At 37.3% G+C, this 23,899-nt stretch overlaps 4 protein-coding genes and 1 long non-coding RNA gene across 9 annotated transcripts; 3 read left to right on the forward strand and 2 right to left on the reverse strand.

Annotated features, from left to right (window-relative positions):
• Window positions 1–266: 266 nt before the first annotated feature.
• LOC125577157 lies at window positions 267–1,573 on the reverse strand. 3 transcript variants are annotated; one of them, XR_007315476.1, is made up of 4 exons: window positions 1,157–1,573; window positions 948–1,056; window positions 649–847; window positions 267–574 (listed from the first exon to the last, which is right to left on the reverse strand). It is a non-coding gene; the product is annotated as an uncharacterized LOC125577157 (long non-coding RNA). The 3 variants fall into 3 exon arrangements; XR_007315475.1 differs by having other exon boundaries at window positions 267–568; window positions 649–1,056; window positions 1,157–1,569; XR_007315474.1 differs by having other exon boundaries at window positions 649–1,056; window positions 1,157–1,567.
• Window positions 1,574–3,645: 2,072 nt separating this feature from the next.
• Window positions 3,646–8,715, forward strand: LOC106368080 (uncharacterized protein At4g04775-like). Of its 3 annotated transcripts, none has more exons than XM_048738105.1 (4): window positions 3,646–4,027; window positions 4,436–4,932; window positions 5,016–5,072; window positions 6,413–8,715. In XM_048738105.1, exon 4 carries the CDS (start codon window positions 7,195–7,197, stop codon window positions 8,458–8,460), a length of 1,266 nt encoding a protein of 421 aa, XP_048594062.1. In that variant the 5' UTR covers window positions 3,646–4,027; window positions 4,436–4,932; window positions 5,016–5,072; window positions 6,413–7,194; the 3' UTR covers window positions 8,461–8,715. The 3 variants fall into 3 exon arrangements, with proteins under 3 accessions (XP_048594062.1, XP_048594070.1, XP_048594064.1); XM_048738113.1 differs by having other exon boundaries at window positions 6,413–6,731; XM_048738107.1 differs by lacking the exon at window positions 3,646–4,027 and having other exon boundaries at window positions 4,036–4,932.
• Window positions 8,716–8,731: 16 nt separating this feature from the next.
• Window positions 8,732–10,690, forward strand: LOC106379803 (ceramide synthase LOH2). The gene is given in 7 exon segments (XM_048738119.1): window positions 8,732–9,058; window positions 9,178–9,392; window positions 9,466–9,621; window positions 9,707–9,860; window positions 9,862–9,893; window positions 10,003–10,181; window positions 10,338–10,690. Coding segments are annotated over 7 exon segments (891 nt in total). The 5' UTR covers window positions 8,732–8,923; the 3' UTR covers window positions 10,358–10,690.
• Window positions 10,691–10,706: 16 nt separating this feature from the next.
• Window positions 10,707–12,111, reverse strand: LOC106346693 (F-box/kelch-repeat protein SKIP30). The gene has a single exon (XM_022687316.2). The coding sequence runs from the start codon at window positions 11,898–11,900 to the stop codon at window positions 10,857–10,859; it is 1,044 nt and encodes a 347-aa protein (XP_022543037.2). The 5' UTR covers window positions 11,901–12,111; the 3' UTR covers window positions 10,707–10,856.
• A 3,724-nt stretch (window positions 12,112–15,835) lies between these two features.
• On the forward strand, window positions 15,836–22,132 carry LOC106366605 (presequence protease 1, chloroplastic/mitochondrial). The gene is made up of 18 exons (XM_048738103.1): window positions 15,836–16,226; window positions 16,472–16,646; window positions 16,733–16,907; window positions 17,022–17,154; window positions 17,293–17,363; window positions 17,748–17,831; window positions 17,940–18,030; window positions 18,133–18,653; window positions 18,736–18,900; window positions 18,965–19,183; window positions 19,276–19,403; window positions 19,969–20,158; window positions 20,524–20,607; window positions 20,695–20,792; window positions 20,888–21,152; window positions 21,231–21,393; window positions 21,493–21,745; window positions 21,840–22,132. Exons 1-18 carry the CDS (start codon window positions 15,956–15,958, stop codon window positions 21,979–21,981), a joined length of 3,228 nt encoding a protein of 1,075 aa, XP_048594060.1. The 5' UTR covers window positions 15,836–15,955; the 3' UTR covers window positions 21,982–22,132.
• The last annotated feature ends 1,767 nt before the right edge of the window (window positions 22,133–23,899 follow it).

Here is a 23,899-nt window from a genome sequence, read left to right on the forward strand (position 1 = left end):
AGAGATGGTTAGTTGTGTACTTAAGAAAAAAAAAAAGAATATTATTGCTTAAAGATAATTTTAGACAATAGTTCAGAAAAAAATAGAAGAAGATAACTGTAAAACTTCAGTAAAAAAAAAGATAATTGTAAACCTCGATTGTGAAAGCAAAGCTCTAAGTTTTTAACGTGACGATATAAACAAACTCCTTGGTTCTTACGAAAAGATGAGAAAGGGAATTCAAGTATCAAGACGTTCCATCAACCTGAAGAATCTCAGTGTCAAGATCTTAGCCAATGACTCTCAGTAATTGAATAGCATGAAAAGTAACAGACTAAAAATGATAATGGAACTCATTACAGCAGCTATATGAAGATACAAAAACAATAAGTATGATTCCCATATAATAAAAGCTTGAGGAAACTACGAAAGGAATTCGGCTAATTATCTACTATAAGTTAACAAAAGTATAATAATACCAGTTGAAGTGAATCCTGGTTTTGGTGGTTTGCATAGGATCTAACTCTTTCTTCAAGCATAGTTGCACATCTAGTCACACCCAGCAGACTACGCTCAGCACAGATCCCACCTAATACTGAGAAGATCAACTTATTATCTCTGAAAATATCACTGCGTTAATGCGTATAAGTTGATTGTTTTTACTTTTACCTGAGATTTCAGGGATGGTAAGACATTCCAGAACCTTAAGGTCGCATCTCCTCCTTCAGTTACAATTGTCTTTCCAACAGGTGAGGCCGCAAGGTAAAACAGGTTCTAACAGTTTCAAAATTTAAAGGATCCATTTCCTTGAGCTTTTGCATGCAGCCTTTACTGTGAGCATCGAAGATACTCCAAACGAAGTTATAAACTTCAGAAAAATCAGTTATAAACTCCAATCACTAAAATAACGTCTACCATAAAATAAAAACTTAGAATCATGTCTGCAATTGTTTGAATAATTACCGTACATTTAGCAAGCTTGATTCACCGTTCTTTAACATTGGGAATCTGATGGTCTTCTGCTTGACCTTCCTAAACCAGATGCTGAAGGAAGCAATTGTTGAGAAAGCAACTCGACTGGATGAGAGATGAAGATAGAAGATGTTTCAGTTATTAATCACCTAAATACTGAGTATACTCGATGTCAAATACACCTTGGATAAGAATATTGACTCACCTTAACGTCCACCATGAGCAATCGATATCTAGATGAGTATTTTGGAGATCGCGATTCCCAGAAGAGACATACTAACATATTTATAACCGATACTGCCGACGGAAACTACGGAAATGAAGATCTCGTAGTTGGCGTCTGAATTAATGGGATTAAAGACGTAAAAAAGACGTACAGAAACGGGTAGGACACTCGACCGGCACCGTCTCCGCTAAGAACACACCTGTTCATCACCACAGATTAGGGTTTGCGCAGTAAGGTGGTAGCATGGCCGAAAACAAAGAACGAACTTAAGCCCAATCTTTAGACAAAGCCCATCTGATTTCCAAGTTAATGAATCACTGCGTTTTGATAAAACTGGACACGTGTCAACAGCACAGAACTCGAATTTGTGACATGGAATCCCATGTGGCTTCACCAGGAAAGAATCAACTCTTCTTTATATAATTAGATTAGGGGTTTGCCGGCGCTACGCGCCGGGTTTTGTACAATGATATATGTTTTAGTAGTTTAAAACCATTTTTGGTGTTTGATTAAAAAATACTCCCTCCGTTTTTTAATATAAGTCGTTTTACAGCTATGCACGTAGATTAAGAAAATCATTAATTTCTTATATTTTCTAAACAAAAACATCATTAATTATTTATCTAACCATAATTCAACCAATAGAAAAATAGAAGATATATTACTATTGGTCATACAACATTAATTATTAATAAATTTTACATAGAAAACCGAAAACGACATATAATTTGGAACAAAAAAGTTTCCCTAAAACGACTTATAATAAAAAACGGAGGGAGTATTTATCAAGCGTATAAAATATTTCAATTTTATTTCAATTGAAGAAAACCAATGAAAAGAGCGTGAGTATGAATCTTGTGATTGAAATGCAAATAACTACATAGTTTAGTGAAATCTTCAGTTTTATTTTTATCCTGTCTTTGTCAAGTGTTTCATCAGTTACCTCTGCCATCATCTCTTTCTAGGAACACTAAAAATAAAACAAACATGACACAGTTAATCTTTGTGTTAACGTCATGTCCAGTTGTGCACAAAGTTTTTGGAATTCATTGATCACTTTTGCTTGTTTAATGAATGACATTTGTTGAAAATGTGAAAAACAGAGCAATGTGAAAAACAGAGCAAAACTACCTCAATGATTTAACGGTTGAATCTTCATCGAACTCTTTGAATTCTCTGAAGATAACATTTTTCGGTAAATCTATATATAAGCAACTCTTTAATGTTTCAGAAATATCTATATTAATAAAAGTGTGACTTTTACTCAGCAATAAGAAGATTCAAGTGCCAAGTTCAGACTCTGAAATATGAAGAACATAATTGAATTGTTTCTTCAATCACAATGGACCAAAACCAAGAAGAAACATAAACAAAACTAAGAACAATCCAGAAATCAAATCAAAGAACAATGTCTACTCTTTCAAAGCACTCTATGTGAGCAAGCAAATCCTAGAGATCAATTCTTTCTGTTTGGGAGTTTTTTTCATTCTTCTTAACTGAAACCTCCGAGACATCGTCTGCATGATTTTCAAACAGATAAGAATTCAATCACTATATGCTTGCGCTCTGTCACGAACTTAGTAACTGAAAATTACCGTTAATGCAAACAAAATTTGATGGCTGAAGATGATGTAATAAAAAAGTGGCTTGAACATGATGCAAACAAAATTTGATTACCAAAAAAAAATGGCTTGAACGCCCAGCTTTAAATGAAAGAGGTTATTATGATTGGGTGGAATGAAAATGATGAAGTTTACGGGATCAAGATTCATCTATTTATACCATCAGATTCACAAACCGAAAGCAAAGTGAGATTCATTGAATGAGAAATGGTGGGAGTAGTGGGAAAATAGAATAAGGAAGAACATTAATGGCAGTGATTGAATCGAGTCGAGTTCCGTAACGTTGAGAATAAATCTAGTTGATTCGACACGTTGGCAGCTTCCAGCGGAGTTTGGTCGGAGATAGTCAACCTCCGGTAAGCCACCCAACTCCATTATCGACCCAGAAATATGGATTGTTAGCCAACTAAATAAACAATCTACTGAGCCCACCTATATCAATAACAGATAAATTTATTGGGCTTCCCTGGATAAAAAAAATATACTGGCCCAAATATAAAACACATAATAATTGAAACATCACACCCGTGAACAACATTAACATTCACGAATTTCGTTGCCGACGTGGAGAATTGAGAGAAAAGTAAGATGATGAAAGCATGGCCCATAAGGAAATACAAAGCCCATTCGAAACACAAAAAAAAAGAAGGAGAAGAACCGAGAATTCAAAACAAAAGGGAAAAAACAAAGCTCTTCCCTCTTCGACACGTGTCATTAAAAGGAATAGGGTCTGCTGACGTGGCAGCCTATGGAGTGTTTCTGTTCTACTTTATTAATATATATATATAGATGTACATTTTGTATTTAATGGTTTAGTAAGAAAATGGGAACCAGTCTTTAATACTAGTTTAATTACACGAACGGTACATGTCTGTCTGTCTCTAGAAAAGAAAAAAGCCAAAAACATTTTTTCGAAAACTAAAATAAAGAAGCTAAGAGCACCCGCAACCGTGGATTTTGATCAATCCTTAGACCAAATCCGTAGGATTAGGGTATTAAAAAAATAATATTTATGCTTAATGGAGGAAGGACTGGGCAGTCGCGACGGTTTAGACGGATCGAATCCTTAGGCACGTGTCTTCTTTTGAGTGGGTGCGTGGGCTATGCATTTGGGTGGGGTCAAAAAAAAATCATTTTTCATCGAAACCGAAAAAAAAATAAAAGTTAAGGAGAGAAAGGCGATTTACAGGCGATCTCTCTCGATCTCGCTCCCTCGGCTCCAGTTAAGGTAAATCGAAGCTTTAACTCCTAGATTTCTTGATTAAGATCACTCTTCATGTTCTCTGTTCTCTATTAAGGGTTTGGTTGTGTGGTTTCGACCGAATTTAGTTAAATTGAGAAATTAGGGTTTGAAAAAATTTTGGGGATAAATCGTTATTTCTTGTTTATGGATTGTATCGGTCTCGGATATCCTCTTTGTGTCTATACGGATTGAAACAGATTGTAGTTTCAATCGATTTGCCGTTTCTTAACTGTTTTCAATTGAAACCTTTTAAGTGATATTGTTATCTTATATGTGTTCGAATTCACTTTGTTGATATTGTTTTCGTTCCTTCTCGTTGGTTTGCTTCCTTCTCGTCAATTTGCTTTAACTCTAGTGGTTGTTTAACTCTGTCTGTTTTCAATTTCTTTTCAGGTTTACGATAATGGGACAATACAGTTACAGCCAGCCATCTTCATCATCAAACTCTCAAGACTTAAACTCCCTCCTTCAAGCCGAAGCAGAGATGTACGCGGCTGAAGCTGAGATAAGTCAGTGGAATGCAGAGGCCATTCACAACGAACCATCACCAGAGGGTGATGATGGAATCCCCAGGACATGCTACTGTGGGTCGGAGCCTGTTCACGGTTATTCCCACACTCCTAAAGATCCATACCGACGGTACATTACGTGCCCCAATGCTGATGATGGAGACTGCCACGTCTGGAAATGGTGGGACGTGGCGGTCAAGGAGGAGATGAGGGACATTCAGACGGAGCTTAGTGAGCTTAAGGGTGAAGCCAATGAGCGTGAGCAGAAGCTGCTCATCCTTGAGAAGAGAATAGGCGAGTTTACAAAGAAGAAATCAGGAGCTAAGCTAATGGTCTTTACCATAGTTTTAGTAGGGTTGGTGTTACTTATAAATGTGCTAGGTTAGTTTCTTTAATTGTTTCATCTCTTTTAGTTATCAAATTTGATAGTTTGAGAAAGTTGATTGTTTGTTCTTCTTTTTCAGGAAAAATTGGGAAGGATTCAAAGGAGTGGGGCGTACCATCTTTGTTTCTTTAACGAGGTAATTTTTTAACTTTCTGGTGTTTTAACTATTGAAAACAATTAGTGGTGTTTTAGAAACCGGAAGGAAAAATAGCTACAAAACTTAAATTGCTAGTAGCTACGGTTGCGGGTTTACTTAGTCAAAGAGTTAATGAAACTCAATTGCTTTCCACCCTATGAGCTGGTTTGATTTGATGTGCTTTTATTGGTGTAGAATAGTTAAAAAACTTAAGTTGCTAGTAGCTACCATTGTACTTTACTTAGTAGAATAGTTAATGAAACTCAACTGTTGTGGTGTGATTGCTTTTAATTAGTTAAGTGATAGAAGGCTTATTAATAAGCCCTCTGTGTCGCTAGTAGAGTGTCACAGAGAAGCAATTGAAACCATGGCTAATAACTCACAAAGTTTTACTAGCTTTCTCCTTAGTCAAAATACAGTTGACCTTGATTCACCAGAACCTTTTTGGTTCGGTAGTCAAGGTCCTGATGTGTCTGGTAGCGAGGTTCCTGTTGCGTCTCCTGTGCTGTCTGGTACCGACGTTGGTGCTAAGTCTGGTGTGAATTCTAACCCCTCTGAGAGGAGGAAATGGACTCTAGCAGAGGATAAAATCCTTATTGGTGCTTGGCTAAACACCAGTAAGGACCCTGTGGTGAGCAACGAGCAGAAAGCCGGTGCTTTCTGGTTCCGTATAGTAGAGTACTACAACGCCAGTCCCCTCCTCGCTGGGACAATACGGAGAGAACTAATGTCTTGCAAGCAGAGGTGGGCAAGGATAAACGGCGACGTTGCCAAGTTTGCTGGCTCCTATGATGCGGCTCTGAGGGAGCAGAGAAGTGGGCAAAACGATGATGATGTGATGAAAACGGCGTTAGACATTTTCTTCAAAACGGTCGGCTACAAGTTCACCATGGATCACTGCTGGAGGGAGCTGAGGCACGACCAGAAATGGTGCTCCTTATATCCGGCAAAGGAGAAGCGCAAACAAGCTGTGGAGGTGGATACAGAAGAAGAGCAGTTTGTCGATCCAGAGGTTAGACCACCCGGGGTAAAGGCTGCGAAAGCTGGTAAGAAGAAGAAGAGTGGCAGGGAGGAGGAGTTGTCGCAGCTACAGGGGGTTTTAGAAATTAAACAAAAACTGTCAAAACAGAAGCTTCTTGATCGTTTACTCGCAAAAACAGAACCTCTCTCTGAAATGGAAACCAGTCTTAAGCTCAAACTAATGTCAGAAATGTTATGATCTTTTATTAATCTTGATTTTTAGGTATTATAACTATTTTGTGTACTTGATCACTCTGTTATTTGATCGAAATTGATATTTTTAAAAATGCTTACTAACTCTTGTCACTCTGTTTTGACAGGTTGACGCATGTGGGAAGGAGTCACGGGTGCATTTGGTCTGTAGCTCTTGTGGGAAGGAGTCACGGGTGTTGCAGGAGTCACGGGTGTTGTAGGAGTCACGGATGACTCTGTTTCCTTTAGTATAAGTAGTAGTGTTGTAGTTGTCTCTGAGAGTTTGTATTAATCAACTCTCTTTGTTTTCCTCGGAGCTGTTCTTATCTACCACTGCACTGAAGTTTAGGTAATCTACTCTATTTGTTTTCAAACTTGGAAAAAAACGTGTATCCTCTATATTTGAATGATTGTCTGATCCCTTCTAGTATTTGCTTGTTCGGACCATAGCTAGTTTTCTCCATATATATGCACTGTTTTTATTTATTGATGTCCAAGCCGTGACTTGCTCAAGATAAGAGAAAATTAATGGATGTCAAACATATAATAGTTAGAAATTCAGTTGATTACGATCACGATTACGAGTTTTGGGTTGTAGTCTTACTTGAAATTATTATTTGCGTATAGCATAAATTTGATTACGAGTCAAACTAAACCAATGTTGAACTTTAATGTGGAGTAAACCAATGAAACCAATGTTGAAATTTAATGAAATTTGATTACGAGTCAAACTAAACCAATGTTGAAATTTAATTTAAAATATTTTTACTTCCCTTAAAAGTTTGGTTAAAAATATAAAAAAATATAAATTTATGTAACATTACCCTTTTGTTTAAAAAAATATTTTGGTTAAAACTATAATAAAAATGTCTATCCAATCTTATTTGTTTAAGATAATTATTTTCTAGAAATGTCATCATCTTCATCCGATGAAGTCGATGCAAGATTGGACGAAATTTGTGATGAATATGTGGAAGAAATATACAACGACATAGTGGAGACCCAAACCATACCACAAAGGACACGTCAGTATGTTGAACGACACCGCGAAGGAGGACAAGACCAATTATGGAATGACTATTTCAGCGAAGATCCGACATTCTCGACTGCAATTTTCAGACGCCGTTTCCGCATGAATAAGAATTTATTCTTGCGTCTTGTTCATGGCCTAGAAGAGTACTTTCCATTCTTTCAGCAAAGAAGAGATGCAACCGGGAGATGGAGTCTTACGGCACTACAAAAATGTACTGCTGCTATTCGCCTGCTTGCTTATGGTAATGCGGCTGACACCGTTGATGAATATCTCCGACTTGCTGAGACCACTGCACTTTCGTGTTTACATAATTTCACAGACGAAATTATACAATTATTCGGAAATGAGTATCTACGACGCCCCACACCGGAGGATCTCCAACGGCTATTAGATATTGGAGAGAAACGAGGGTTTCCTGGGATGGTCGGGAGCATTGATTGTATGCATTGGGAGTGGAAAAACTGCCCAACCGCTTGGAAAGGACAATATGCACGTGGATCGGGAAAACCGACAATTGTCTTAGAGGCGGTAGCTTCCCACGATCTTTGGATATGGCACGTCTTTTTTGGTCCTCCAGGTACCTTAAACGATATTAATGTTCTCGATCGATCTCCTGTTTTTGACGACATTTTACAAGGTCGAGCTCCGAGGGTAAAGTACATGGTCAACGGACACACGTATAAGTTGGCGTACTACCTCACAGACGGTATATATCCAAAATGGTCGACATTTATCCAATCTATCACACTCCCACAAACTCCTCAACATGAGTTATTTGCTAAAGTTCAAGAAGCAACCCGAAAAGATGTGGAGCGGACTTTTGGAGTTTTGCAATCTCGATTTGCAATTGTTAGAAATCCGGTTAAAACATTGAACAAAGAAAAGATAGGGAAGATTATGAGAGCCTGTATCATACTCCACAATATGATAGTCGAAGATGAACGGGATGGATACTCTCGTATTGATATATCTGAATTTGAAGAAGGAGACGCCTCCAGATGTTCAGAGGTGGAAACCGAGATGCCAACAACTCTGAACAATATCTTTCCCACTCGGAATGATCTTCGTGATAGGCAAACGCATGAAAGATTGAAGAATGATTTAATCCAAAATATTTGGAATAAATTTGGTGATGAAGATTAACAATTATTCTATATTTATGTAAAATTTTTGTTTTTATGTTTAATTAATGTATTTTATGTTTAATTATTGTTTTAATGTAAATTTATTGTATTTTTATGTTAAGTTATGGATTAATTAATGTATTAATTAATGTATTTTATGTTTAATTAATGTATTTTATGTTTATTTATATTTCACTAAAATAAATATTTTTTTTTTAAGGATTCTAACAAGATCACCATTGTACACACATTTTTAACAAGAGTCTTTAACTATTCAAAAAAAAAAAAAAAAAAAATTTATTACTTTAATAATCCTATGGACTCCACAATGGGTGCCACCATTGTGGATGCTCTAAGGTCCGTCGCGAGATCCATCTGTCCGCTCGCTTTCAGGGACTCCATAGATCACAACGTGCAGCGAATCTCTCTCTTCTTCCCAAACCAAACAAAAAGAAGTAGAAAACTTTCTCATTCTTTACGACATGGAATCGGTAGACGAAGCCGGCGTAAGAAGGAATCTTGAACCGTCGATTGGTGCATGGCATTTCCAGATTGCTATCTATTTCGCCTTAGGATTCTTCTTTCTGAGACTCTTCCTCGACACATTCTTCTTTCAAGTAAGTAAGCATCTCTTTTCATGATCTTTCTATATGTAATGATGATCATGTATGCCTTGATAGTTTAAAATCTTGAATCTTGTCACATTTGCTGTTTTTGAATCTTTTTTTTTTCCTAGAGGATAGCTGTATGGCTTTTGAGCACCACTTCTTCTGCGCCAATTAAGATCAATGATGCTGTTACTCGGGCGAAGATCGTCAAATGCAAGGAGTCTCTGTGGAAGTTCATGTACTACGGTGCCTGTGACGTATTCGTTCTCAAAGTTCTTTATCACGAGCCATGGGCCTACGACGTAAAACTCTTCTTTCACGCTTGGCCTCATCAAGAGTTGAAGTGAGTCAATAAATCCACAAGACAAAGAGTTCCTGCGAATAAACTCATTTTATTCGTCTTTTTTTCTTTGTAGGCTTCCAATAAAGCTTTACTATATGTGCCAGTGCGGTTTCTATGTCTATGGTGTTGCTGCCTTGCTTGCATGGGAGACCAGAAGAAAAGATTTTGCTGTTATGATGTCTCACCATGTCATTACAATCATCCTCATTGCCTACTCCTACTTAACCAGGTCATATATACTAGGATTAGTGAATTACTGAGCAAGCAATCAACCAATACGATTGTTACTAAACAGATTCTTGTTTCTTATGCAGTTTTTTCCGAATCGGAGCAATCATACTCGCACTTCATGATGCAAGTGACGTGTTTATGGAAACTGCTAAAATTTTCAAGTATTCTGACAAGGAGTTTGGAGCAAGTGTGTGTTTTGCACTTTTTGCTGTGTCTTGGCTATTGCTACGGCTGATAATACTTTCCATTTTGGATCATCAGGGCCACCAGGTATCCCGCACGCACTTTATTTTATTTTTACCTCTTTATTAGTAATATATGTAACTTTTATTTTATTGGCAATGCTTTATCTGACATTCAGACCTTTTTTTGTTAAAAGCATTGAACTCCTGGATCATTTGGATATGAGATTAGCTGAAGACACCATCATGTACTATTCCTTCAACACAATGTTACTGATGCTTCTTGTTTTCCATATATATTGGTGGTATCTCATTTGCGCCATGATTGTAAGACTTCTTAAAAACAGAGGAAAAGTTGGAGAAGACATAAGATCCGGTAAGACACTCATATATTTTTTGTTTTAAACTCGGTTTTGAATCAACTGTTCTTTCTCTATCATTAAACTTGCAAAGCCGCAAACTATTCAGATGTTCTTCCTTGTTATATATTATATTGGCAACTTTTCTTTGCATTTGGTCTTGTCACTGGCAGATTCAGAAGATGATGAATAGGGCTTTTTGCAAGCATGATAGATTCGGAACAAGTTTCCACTTCTCCAACCAAACCTTTAAGCTGCTGAAGAATTTGTTCTCAGATTCATCATTAGTCATTGCTTTACTGATTAGCGTTGGAGGCTAAAAAAAAGAAGAAATGTTATAATTTTTTGTTGCCCAGTTTTGTATTGGTCGAGTCCATTTCGACGTTAGCGTATTCTCTTTTGACAAATATAAAGAAAACAGAAACTCAGGTTTCTTGTGTTGTTCTATTCTGTATAAAACAATGTGCAAGTCAATTTGTAAATGCTATTCCTCTTTGTATGGTTTTCAATTTAGAGTTTTATCCCACAACTTGGAGATGATATCTTCTTAAAGCTTATCTATGTTCTTTTATCTCAAAGAGAAAGAAACAATAAACAAAAGTGAGAAAAACAAAGACATACTCTGACCAAAAAACGGACATACAAAACAAACAAAAACAGAAAAAAAACTGTCGTATTACATCACACCCCCATCAGATTATCAACTGCGTACAACCAAGAACCGTCCCACAACACTTAGTCATCGGAGCCACCTTCCTCCACACCGGACGATCACTCCCCACCGTCAAAACATCAACATCCGACAACGGCTTAATATCCCAATGCCTATCAGGTCCAATCACTCCTCCAACGAGCAAAACCTCACCACTCAAACTCGTCATCGCCATCCCAATCCTCAACTTAAACTCCGACGCCGAGGCAACCACCTTCCACGACGTCTCATCCTCTCCTTCCTTATACACCACTCCATGACTCAACACATAAACCACACCCTCAACAACAGCCATCGAACCCTGAGGCCAACCGTACTCCTTCACCTCCCACCCCACCTTAACGCTCTCAAGAACCTGCACCGTCGATAAACCTTTATGCAAAACGTGAACTCTCCCTCTGATCACCAAACCGGAGCAGGGAGAGTTATGAGTCCGGTTAAGATCAGGGATGGTACTCCACACATCGTTCTCAAGATCATACATCTCCGCACCAGAAACTGACTTCCTACAAGTCGTGAATCCTCCAGCGACTACAATCTTCCCGTCGAGAACGCAGCAAGCGAACATAGACCGAGGGACAAGCATCGAAGCTCGCTGACTCCATCTCCTCTCGACGAAGTCGTAGCACCAGACCTCGTCCGTCGCGAAGGTGCCGTCGTGGTCGCCGGTTAAGGGATCCACGGCGTCGCTGCCTCCGCCGAGGACGAAGAGTTTTCCGGAGGTTGTAACGGCTCCGAAGTGAGCGAGGTGGCGGATCGGGGACGGGAGGAGAGGGAGAGTGAGCCAGCGATCGCAATCGGGGCTGTAGACTTGCCACGTGTTCTCGGGGTCGAAGGAGCAAACGCAGAGGAGGGACTCTGATGATTTGAGTTCGTTGCGGACGCGGAAGAGCTCGCGGCTGCGTATCGCCGCGCGCCAGGAGCGGGAGACGAGTTCTAGGTTGGGGTGGTGGTGTAAGGGGACGTGAGCGAGGCATCGGAGAGCGACTGCTTCTGGGATTCCTTCGAGCAGCGAGGAAGACATTTGTTGATTTGATTCTTCTTCAATTCAATCGCAATTTACTAAATTGAAGAAATGGACCTGTCGATCGTGATGGGGGTGAAGCGAAGTGATGGTGATCGATTTCTTTCTCCGGTTACGACGGTCCCAAACGATTCGGCGGTTTTACGGCGGAGAGATTATCGTGTTCGACGGGAAGATTGATTTTCTTCGGCAATGGAATTGGTATCTGCGTTAAAGGAATCTAATACGTTCTGGACCTAAACTAATGGGCCTTTCATGGGCCGGACTGTTACTGTTTATTTACGCCTTTCTATATGGAGCGGAGCGAAGATCAGTATTATTTTGTGGCTAGTTGGAAGCTGCTTGGATGCTATGCTAATCTATGCTATGTTTGTAAAACGTTTCTGTAACTATCTTGTTTTTTTTAGACAAATGTTTACTTATGCTTCTTGGTCTATGGATTAAACGCTGAGTCAAGGACCAAGTGAAATTTGTTTTTTCTCTGTTGTGTTTGGTTGCATTTACAGCCTCTAACGCTCGGCCTTCGTCAACAGATGAATTGCAGGTGGTGCATACTCACCGTAACGAACGAACTGCTCGTTGCAGGCGGTCTATGTTGAAATAAATATTATTTCAAAAAGGGAAAATCACTATTACTTGATGTATTATTAATTCATGAAGAGTTATGAAACCAAGTGTGTATCACAAATTTGATTCAAAAACCACATACAAATTTGCCATACGTAAATTATCATTATTCAAACATTAAATCTGAAACAATATCTTCTCTAGTCCGCATAACTATATGATCAAATGGTAGGCAAAAACTGAAAATGTGTCTCACATGAAACAAAATCACAGTTATATAGAAAATCTGAACTTGTGTGTTTAAATGATATTTTCATAACAGACAATTCGGCTACATTTCATTATTAGTCGGAAAGTTTGCCAAACTCAAGTTAATCATTATGGTAGCCACTTTATTCTGTAGACTGTACATTTTTCCGATGCAGCTCAGATCATATGATGAAAGATATATGAAAAAAGTATCAACAATATAAGAAGTTTTTTCCTACCTTTACAATTCAACACAGACAATAAACAATGAACACTGTAGTGAACATGCTTACACATGGTGATCGGAATCTACCTCATATGTTAACTATTTACCACTGATCTGACTATTTGAATCTGAATCTATTTTAGTTTAGGCTTATTATGGTATGGGATGCTTTTGCACTGTCTTTTTTGTTGTTATTTTTGTAAAAAGAATTAAGGTCCTGATGATTTGTTTTAAAATATATATAGTATAGTCTTAATTGTCAATTTACAATAATACATACACATACAATCTGAGAGATTTTTTTTTATCAGCACAAAGCCTATAAATTGAATGAGCCGGACCTGGTTAAAAGTACTAACTGGTATATTACACAATCAGAAAATGGCATTTTGTGTGGTTGTCCTCATTTCTAATTTTTGAAATTTGTGAAGCTATGCAATTTTAAAAGTCTACTCAACATTCTATTCTGTTTTTTTTTTGTCGTCTTCAAAGAATTGATAAAACTTTGTCAAATCTCTCATTTCTCCTCTCACTTCCTGGGTTCAGTTAAAACGTAGGTTTCGAAAAAGAATATCCTAGACTAAGCGGTATGGTCGTTGTAAACATAAGAAAGATAATTAAAATAACTCATAGACAGTTCATATAAACTAGTTGCCGTAAAAAAACATTTTTGTCTAGTTAAGAAGGATAACTAAGCGGTGTACGTTGTAAACATTTAGTCATATATAATTCATATAAACTAGTTGCCGTAAAAAAACGTTTTACATATAGTTCGAGTTTCACTCTAGTTGGAACCATTAAGAAAGATAATTAAAAGAAGATGCACAGCCAAAAATAGTATTAAAGAGGGTTGGATGCATTTTGATTAAAATCACACTCTTATCCTGAAACAGAAATTGACTGTCTGAGGATATTTCCAAATTTAATATTCTTAACAAAATCCCACAAAAAAACTCATAATCCAATAACAGTGCATTTACACTAAAACTATAGGTTATACATACATTAATATACTAAAACTCATGGAAAGAAAGTAAAGTAACAAACAGAATAACTGTCTCAGGTTGAACGCGTAACAATTATTTATTTCCAATAGACCAAAAAAGTGAGAGCAGCGAGGAGAAAAACGAAGTGTGCAATCGTTTCTGATCCCATCCGCTTGCAGGACGGCAGGAGCTGTCAAATCATCAACAATGCTACAGAAAAGGAGTAAATGTGGAGAAACAGTAACCTAGACAAGCATGGGCTTCATCAAGGACTTCAAGATGGTTATAAACTTCATGCGTACGTAGGTAGGTCCAAGAGGTTCAGCTTTAATATCTTCCCATTGTCTCACAAGCTCTTCTGGCATCTTCTGTAAGCATTGGTCTTTTGGGCACTTCTGAGGTGGGATGAGAATATGAGATGATAGACCAGAGCTGTTTAGATACAAGACATCATGATGTTCTTCAAGTTCATGATGCATCATAAACAAGTCCAAAAGTGTTTTTAATGTTGCCCACGACACCATTCTTTTCACAGAACCAAGTTTATAGGGCAGAGAGAAGCTAAAGGCAGTTTAAGCAAAAAAAAAAAATAGAAGGGAGAAGCTAAATGCAGTATAATATACTTTTATTGAAAATAAATAATTAATCTAATACAATCAAAACTTGCAAGGATATATTTTTATTGTCTAATGAAAACGTACATTTGTTTTTCATATTTTTACAGACTTTTTAAATCTATGTATATAGTTACAGCACTTACAATAATTGTAGTCCACTCAATATTCAATGGGAGTAGAATTCAATATTTATGCAACTTATAAAAGATGGAACGTTAAACAAAGGCCTTAACTCTTTATATGGACAATGGACTAGTTAGTTGTAAACATGAAAATTTCGGAGATATATAGTTCACCAACCTAAACATTATTTTAAAACAAAGTTCACCAAGAAAATAAAAAAATAATTTTCTTGTTAGAATATTTTTGGAGGATAACAAGTCGAAATAATGAAAACTAGAGCTTGACCCGCGCACCCGCGCAGGTGTTAGTTTTTTTATAAATAAATATTTATTTGTATAAGTGATAATATATATTTTAAAAGTTACCCGTTTAATTTATTTTTAATATGACATTTCTAAACACAATAATTCTATAGTTTATATTGAGTAGTTTTATTTTATCATGTAAACCCTTAGTTATATCATCTATTTATTTAGAATATGACCTGTAAAGTCACACAAATGTATTTTTATTTTTTATGGATCAAAATTTTATGATTATATATAATAAAATTGTTGTATAAACTATTTTTATGGATCACAATTTTATGATTATGTATAATAAAATTTTTGTATACTATTTACTATGTATATGTGGAATTAGTAAAATAATTACCGTATAATGTATGTAATTATGAAATGTATATATGGAATTAATTATTTTCAAACACACATATGTATAATAAAAAAAAGAAAAGACAATTAATATTAAAATTTAGGTTTATTAATTATTGTTACCATGATTTTTTAGTTAGAATTTGATTTTGGAAATACATTAATTGAAGAGAAAAGACAAAAATCCTAAAAGATAGATTAATTAATAACTTCAGTGGCATGCTATTGTAAATATAGTGGAAAACTAAGGGATAATCTAATTTTGTACTCCTCTTTTAATAGATTAGATACATTTTTTTGGCTAGACGAGAACCACGTTATGTTTCTTGCAAAATCAGAACTTTCTTTTTGTCCAGACTTCAATCCATTTTTCTTTGTCGACATTTTTCAGTCCATTTATAACTATGTGTAGTAATAAAAAGATTCAGAAAATTGCCATTTATAATAATTATAAAATACAATATTTTATTTCTAAATTATTTATTATTTTGTGTGTTCGACAAGAAATGAAACAATTTTATTTTACTTTCTCCTCATCAGACATAAGATAAAAATAAAACGAGAACTCTTTGCGTTTATCATCCGACACAGTAGCAGTCTTCGCCGGGATTTTTTTTTTCATTTTCCGGTAGCTATGCTCCGAACTGTCTCTTGTTCCGCTTCTCTCAGCTCTGCTTCTCCCTTCTTTCGCTTCTTTCGCCACTTCCCTCGCTCCTCTACAGCCGCTCTCCGTGGCCCCGCTCGCAACCTTCGCCGGATTTCATCTCCTTCCGCCGCCGGAAGACGTGTCTTGCTCCGACGAGGGTTGAGGGTTTCTTCCGCCGCAGCAGGTCGTGGTGTTAATGGGCAGTTCTCTCGCCTCTCTGTTCGCGCCGTCGCCACACAACCCGCACCATCTTATCCTGGTAACAAAAAAGATTCTCACTTTATGCTCTCTTGTGTGCGAAAGTTCGAATCTTTGCATAGACCCTTCTCTTTAGTTTGGGATTCAGATTGTTTCTCATTAGTGGATGAGATTAGTTGATGATGATGATGTTGAACTTCACATTCGGAAAATGTCTTTCGTGCTTTGTCCCACTTGTGAAGTGTTTCTCCTATCTCATGCTTTGTTGTATATGCTTTTTAATCCATTGTTTTTTTTGGGATTCAGATGTAAGTCAAGATGAGGCTGAGAAGCTTGGGTTTGAGAAAGTGTCTGAAGAGTTTATCTCAGAGTGCAAATCAAAGGCGACTCTCTTCAAACACAAGAAGACTGGTTGCGAGGTTATGTCTGTGTCAAATGAGGATGAGAACAAGGTGTTCGGCATCGTTTTAAGAACTCCTCCGTAAGTTTAGTGCTTAAATTGACTTAGCTTGTTAAGTAACCATGTCCAGCTTGGCAATTAAGTACTTGTTGCTTTGTTTATTGTAGGAAGGATTCCACTGGCATTCCACACATACTGGAACATAGCGTTCTTTGTGGGTCGAGAAAGTACCCTGTAAAAGAGCCATTCGTTGAACTGCTTAAGGGAAGCTTGCATACTTTCCTTAACGCATTCACGTATCCTGATAGGACCTGTTACCCAGTTGCTTCCACAAATACAAAGGTACAACGAACTAAATATACACTATTCCTTTTGTTTTCCTCAAGGAGCTCAGCCTCCTTCTGGAATTGTTATTTAGTTTTTTGTCTGATCATGTTACATCACTATCTATGGTAGGATTTTTACAATCTCGTCGATGTGTATTTGGATGCTGTCTTCTTCCCCAAATGTGTGGAGGACGTTCACACTTTTCAGCAAGAGGGCTGGCACTATGAGCTTAATGATCCCTCTGAAGACATATCTTACAAAGGTTTTCTTTACAACTGATGCCACTTTTAGAGTTCTTGCCCTTTACTCTTTAGTGTCTTAGTATTAATGTCATCTCTTTGTTTATCTACTAACTCATATAGGCCCTCACTCTATCTCATTGTTGGATGCTTGATTTCAGGTGTTGTGTTTAATGAGATGAAAGGTGTCTATTCACAGCCTGATAATATTTTAGGGCGAATTGCTCAACAGGCAAGTTTTGAGTTTTGTTTACTATAACTAACAGTTTCTTGAGAACTCTATTTTAAGAGTAAATCTTTGCAGTGGGTTCTAGTGGATCATTACCGTTGTGTGCAGTTGCTGTTGAATTAGCTTACCAGTTGTTGTTCTTCTTGAATGTTTTCTAATCACCTAATCACATACTAATATCTGCATCGTGCATTTGTATTATATTTGATTCGAAAAATTAGTCCTATGTTGGTTTTTGACCTTATCAATCAATTAAATGATGTAGCCATTGTTGATATGAAACCTATCTTTCTTGAAAATGGCGTTTGGACACTTCTTGAAAACCTTCTTAGATAATCTATCTTCAGTATAGCTGTTCTGATGAAATCACTTACTACTCTTGATTAGGCCATATCTCCAGATAATACATATGGTGTTGACAGTGGAGGTGATCCAAAAGATATCCCTAAGCTGACATTCGAGGCATTCCAGGTTTGTGAAATGTCAAATTATTATGCTAGTAGCTAGAGGAGCATGATTATAGGGATGTATAACTTCTGATGCATATTATATACATTTCTTGGTATGGGGAAACTTTAGGAGTTCCACCGTAAGTATTATCACCCAAGCAATGCCAGAATCTGGTTCTACGGAGATGATGATCCAGTTCATCGCCTTCGTGTCTTGAGTGGTAAAGATTGACATCTCTCTCCTTTTGCGTTATTAGAATTATTCCTCTTATGACTTTAGTTGATTTTGAACTACATCTTCTCCCTCTTCCTTATATATGCAGAATACTTGGACATGTTCGAAGCAAGCCCATCTCGAGATAGTTCAAAGATTGAAACTCAAAAGCTTTTCTCCGAGCCTATCAGAATAGTTGAGAAATATCCTGCCGGTCGAGATGGTGATCTCAAAAAGAAGAACATGGTGTGCGTTAACTGGCTATTGTCCGAGAAGCCCCTGGACTTGCAAACTCAGCTCGCACTAGGTTTCTTGGATCATCTTATGCTGGGAACTCCTGCTTCACCGCTAAGGAAAATCTTGCTGGAAAGCGGTCTAGGAGAAGCTCTTGTCAGTAGTGGGATGTCGGACGAACTTTTGCAGCCCCAGTTCAGCGTTGGGATGAAAGGTGTGTCTCAAGATAACGTTCAAAAGGTTGAAGAGTTGATCATGGATACGCTGAAGAAGCTGGCAGAAGAAGGGTTTGACAGTGATGCTGTGGAGGCATCCATGAATACAATTGAGTTTTCTCTGAGGGAAAACAATACAGGATCTTTCCCTCGTGGGTTATCACTTATGCTCCAATCTATTGTAAGTTTATATGCCTTTTATGCTTGTGTGACTGTGTCTATCTATTTAGAGATCACTGCTTGTCTGATGATTGACTCTGTAGGCAAAATGGATCTACGATATGGATCCCTTTGAGCCATTAAAGTACACGGAGCCATTGAAAGCCCTGAAAGCCAGAATAGCTGAGGAGGGTTCCAAGGCTGTCTTTTCTCCACTGATAGAGCAGTTTATTTTGAACAACTCCCATCGCGTTACCATAGAGATGCAGGTATGCTTTTCATTGCTATCTAATGTCTCTTTTAGTTTTGTGCTAACGTCCAGTATTTTGTCAGCCTGATCCCGAAAAAGCTTCTCAAGAGGAAGCGGAAGAGAAGAGTATCCTGGAAAAAGTCAAAGCAGGTATGACAGAAGAGGATCTTGCAGAGCTAGCGCGTGCTACAGAGGAGCTGAGATTGAAGCAAGAGACTCCTGACCCTCCTGAAGCACTGAGATGTGTCCCGAGTTTGAACCTGAGTGACATCCCAAAAGAACCTACTTACGTTCCCACTGAGGTAATTGTTTCGCTGGCCTTTTGCTTTTGTTGTATAATCCTTACACTCCCGAGCATATGCGAATTTTACTGATACGAAATTTTGAACATCAGGTTGGAGATATAAATGGTGTGAAGGTTTTACGGCATGACCTTTTCACAAATGATATTGTCTACGCTGAAGTAGTTTTTGATATGGGTTCGCTGAAGCATGAACTTCTTCCACTAGTACCACTTTTCTGGTATGATTTTAGCTCTTTTGTGATTTTTTTTTTTGAGTTTTTACCAAGTTTACCACTTTTCTGGTGGAAACGCTAAGTGAATAATGTTTGAAGCATTTAAGATGACATATTGCTTAAACTGTTTTTTGGCAAAGAGTCTCTGTATTAGTTCTCTATTACTTACTTTCATAATTTGTGTGAAAGCTCTCTATTTAGTTTCTTTGATCAGTTGGTTTTGCTATTCCATCTGGCAAGTTTCCTTGTTCTTTGCTGTTGGGTCATGTTCCGTTTCCTTTCTTGTAGATACTGTTTATTAGATTATGTATGAGATTTCTCTTGAGAACCACTGCTTACAGAGCCTTCCAGTTTATATGATTGTTTGCATTTCTTAGTGAGCACCATGTTAAAGTCAATATCAGTCGACTTATATTCCTAATAACTTTTTCCAACGCCAATTATAACTGTTTCTGGTGTAATTTTCAAAAGCATAGAAAACTCTCCAAAGTACCTTGGTAGCTGTATTTGCGAATGTTTGGCTTTGTAATATATTGAGATTGTATCTCTGATAGAAGTTGTCTTTTGACAGTCAATCACTAATGGAGATGGGCACAAAAGATTTGAGTTTTGTGCAACTGAATCAGTTGATTGGAAGGAAAACGGGAGGACTATCAGTTTATCCTCTGACGTCATCTGTGAGGGGAAAGGCTGAACCTTGCAGCAAATTTGTTGTACGTGGAAAATCAATGGCTGGGCGTGCTGAAGACCTTTTTAACCTGGTACTTTACCTTTTAACATCCTTTACTTCTGTGTAGATCTTGTCTCTTTATCTCTTCTTCTAAATTGCGTAGACTGCCTCACTCATCTCTTTCCCAGTGTCTTCTCTGGGATGCACCTAATGTGTTTTCCTGTCTTCACTATGAGTACTTGATTATGGTAGACAACCACTTTGACTGGAAAACCTGTTTTGTCTGTTGGGATATCATACAATGTAACCTTGACACTGAAACGGATAGTATCAATAGGGTGATAGGTGAACTTTGTGATTGTATAAATCCCTTTCAGTGCATGTCCCTTATTTAATTATGATTCTGTCGAAGCTACTGGTTGGCTCTTATCTTCACTCCATTTTATCTTGCTGCAGATGAATTGCTTGTTGCAAGAAGTTCAGTTTACTGATCAGCAGCGGTTTAAACAGTTTGTCTCTCAAAGCATAGCACGGATGGAGGTAAGTAGTATAATTTTTCTCTCCATCTTTTTCATTATTTATAGAACTGAAAATTGTAGTGTAAACATCATTTCTCATTTTATACAGAACCGATTGAGGGGAAGTGGTCATGGAATCGCTGCGGCGAGGATGGATGCAATGTTGAACGTTGCTGGTTGGATGTCTGAACAGATGGGTGGTCTCAGGTTAGAACTTGATCATTCTTTATTTGACTTTTCATTTAAACCCTTTTAATCCTCTTCTCTTTTTATTGTTAAACTTGAGCATCTCTCTTTTGTAGTTACCTTGAGTTCTTGCACATTCTTGCAAAGAAGGTGGATGAAGACTGGGAAGGGATATCATCCTCACTCGAAGAGATCAGGAGATCTCTCCTCGCCAGGAACGGTTGCATAGTTAACATGACTGCAGATGGCAAGTCTCTCACCAACATCGAAAAATCCGTTGAGAAGTTTCTAAACTTACTCCCTGAAACTCCATCTGGTGGTCTCGTCACTTTGGATGGTCGACTACCTCTGAGAAACGAAGCCATTGTAATACCAACTCAGGTACCCAAAAAAAGAAGACTATTTATACAGAAAATGTGTTTTGGGTTTAGTGTTTTCTCATACTCTCACTCTTTGCAGGTGAACTATGTTGGAAAAGCTGGTAACATTTACAGCACAGGGTATGAGCTTGATGGCAGTGCATATGTTATTTCAAAGCATATTAGCAACACATGGTTATGGGATCGTGTTCGTGTGAGCGGTGGTGCCTATGGAGGTTTCTGTGATTTCGATTCACATTCAGGTTTAAAAACTTCTTTTACTTTTGCTCCTTGAATGTATTTAAAGAGTTGTCCTAAAAAAAACATATTGGATCTCTCTCTCTCTCTCTCTTTGTTTTCAGGAGTGTTTTCGTTCTTGTCTTACCGTGATCCAAACTTGTTGAAGACACTTGACATATATGATGGAACCGGAGACTTCTTGCGTGGGCTTGATGTGGATCAAGAGACGCTCACTAAAGCTATCATTGGAACCATTGGTGATGTTGATTCGTACCAGTTACCTGATGCCAAAGGTTATAGCAGTTTGATGAGGCATTTACTTGGAGTAACAGACGAAGAACGGCAAAGAAAGCGTGAAGAGATACTAACAACAAGGTTTGTTAACATACATTCTCTTAATGATTGATTGTTCCCTATAGTATATGGTTAGAAGTGTTGATATGGTTTTGATCTTCTCTCTGTTCCACAGCTTAAAGGACTTTAAGGAGTTCGCAGAAGCAATAGATGTGGTTAGAGAGAAAGGTGTTGCAGTGGCAGTGGCATCCGCAGAAGACATTGATGCGGCGAACCAAGCGCGTTCCAACTTTTTCGAGGTTAAGAAAGCTCTCTAAGTTGATAACTTTTACTGTAATAAGAAGATTGAGAATCTCTTTAGATTTGTTTCTTTGCTGCAAGTGAGAGTGTCTTGGTAAAGCCTTGATATATTGTTTACCCAACATTATGGACTTTTCACAATAAATGAAGCATTTCGTTCACTTTCAACTTATTTGCCCTGTGGAAATCTTAATATCAGAAACTTTACCAAAAATGAATATCGATGTATTAAATGTGCGTAAGAGAGCTTTGTAGAATAGACACTCAAAAATTTTGCTCGAAAGCGTACCAAAACAACTATTTGATGCAATAACTCTGCAATACGATCTTTTGGTGATTTAATAAAGAGTTATTCTTGGGTTCACCAACCGATTTCATTATTTCAAATTTAATATCTTTTAAAAAAGAAAACAAAATATTGTCAAGATATATTATGTTTTTAAATTAAAAAGTTAAAAAAAAAAAATCTTAGTTAGAGAAAAACAAATTTAAAAAAAAAATATTTTTATCATCGTCAGCAAAACACTAAATCCTAATCCATAAACCCTAAATCATAAATCCTAAACCCTTGGGCAAACTCTAAACCCTTGGATAAATCATAAACTCTAAATCAAAAACACTAAATCCTAAAACCATAAACCCTAAATCCTAAATCCTAAACCCTTGAGTGTTTAGTGTTTTTGATTTGGAGTTTAGGATTTATCTAAGGATTTAGGGTTTACCCAAGGGTTTAGGATTTAGGATTTAGGGTTTAGAGATTAGAATTTTGGGTTTAGTATTTTGCTGAGGACATTAAAAATATATTTTTTAAACTACTATTTTTTTTTAAATTTATTTCTTTTACCTTTATATTTTAAAAATATAATATAACATATAGCTTGAGAAAATATTTTGTTTTCTTTTTTAAAAGATTTCGAATATGAAATAATACAATCCTATTGGTTGGTGAACCTAGAGGTTCACCCCCTAGGGTTTAGGGTGAACCCAAGAATAAGTCTTTAAAAAACAAGGAAACGTTCTCTTTCTAAAACACGTTCTCTCTCTAAACCCTCTCCAAAAAGAATTCCCGATCTTGCCTCCGGCGGTCTCTTTCCCTTTTCACCGTCGGAGGGCGCCTCCTCCTCCCTTCCTCTCCGTTTTCCTTTGCTTCATCTTCCCCCTTAGCCGCTCTTCGATATGCGGCTTTCCCTGGAGCTCGAACGTTCGCCGGCGGAGGAGCCTAAGCCAACTCTGGCGGTCGCCTCGTTCCTCTGGTGACGCTGCAAGACTGGTGTACGACGGCGGGAAGTTGAAGTCGGTTCTTTGGATAGGGTTTCGGCTGGAGTCGATTTTCTCTTTTTAGATCTACGCGAAACTCTGCGTATGGCGGCGCGTGGCTACGGTGGGGGACTCCTCCGACCCGGATCTGTCCTTTCCTCCGGTTGTTTCTATTTTTTGTTGTCCCGGTGGAGTGGTTGTGTCGGTCTTTGTTTTGACTAGTTCGAGTTGTTGTTTAGATTTTATTTTCTTTTTCCGTTTCTTGTCGTCATTGTTCTTTTGTCAAAAACTTGAAAATTGGTAATAATATCTTTACATTTTTACCAAAAAAAAAAACTCTGCAATACAAAATAAATTTTCAAAATAATTCTGGAGTAAACTTTTCCAAAAAATCTACATTTAAATCTAAATTACTTTACCTAATAATTGTACCAAAAGTTAACAACTTGCATCTATATCAATACGTGTTTTAATTTTGAAACAAATATCCGTAATAGTTACATATTTCCTGGTTAGTATTATTTACAAAATGAAAATCTCTATAACAGAATTGGATTTAAATGGAAATTAAATTTAGGTTTAGAACTTTTTTTTAATTTAGGTTTAGATTTATATTTAGGAAAATAAATCTTAAAGTATTATATAGCCGTTGTCGAATTGCATTTAGGAAAGTGTAGT

Source organism: Brassica napus, chromosome A1 (assembly GCF_020379485.1).
Source record: "Brassica napus cultivar Da-Ae chromosome A1, Da-Ae, whole genome shotgun sequence".
NCBI classification, from domain to species: Eukaryota; Viridiplantae; Streptophyta; class Magnoliopsida; order Brassicales; family Brassicaceae; genus Brassica; species Brassica napus.

Coding starts and splice junctions, on each gene's coding strand:
- LOC106368080 (XM_048738105.1), top strand. CDS start 7,195: ATGTCATCATCTTCATCCGATGAAGTCGATGCAAGATTGGACGAAATT.
- LOC106346693 (XM_022687316.2), bottom strand. CDS start 11,900: ATGTCTTCCTCGCTGCTCGAAGGAATCCCAGAAGCAGTCGCTCTCCGA.
- LOC106366605 (XM_048738103.1), top strand. CDS start 15,956: ATGCTCCGAACTGTCTCTTGTTCCGCTTCTCTCAGCTCTGCTTCTCCC. Junction 17,364..17,747: donor TAGGGCGAATTGCTCAACAG/GCAAGTTTTGAG, acceptor ACTCTTGATTAG/GCCATATCTCCAGATAATAC. Junction 18,654..18,735: donor CACTTATGCTCCAATCTATT/GTAAGTTTATAT, acceptor TTGACTCTGTAG/GCAAAATGGATCTACGATAT.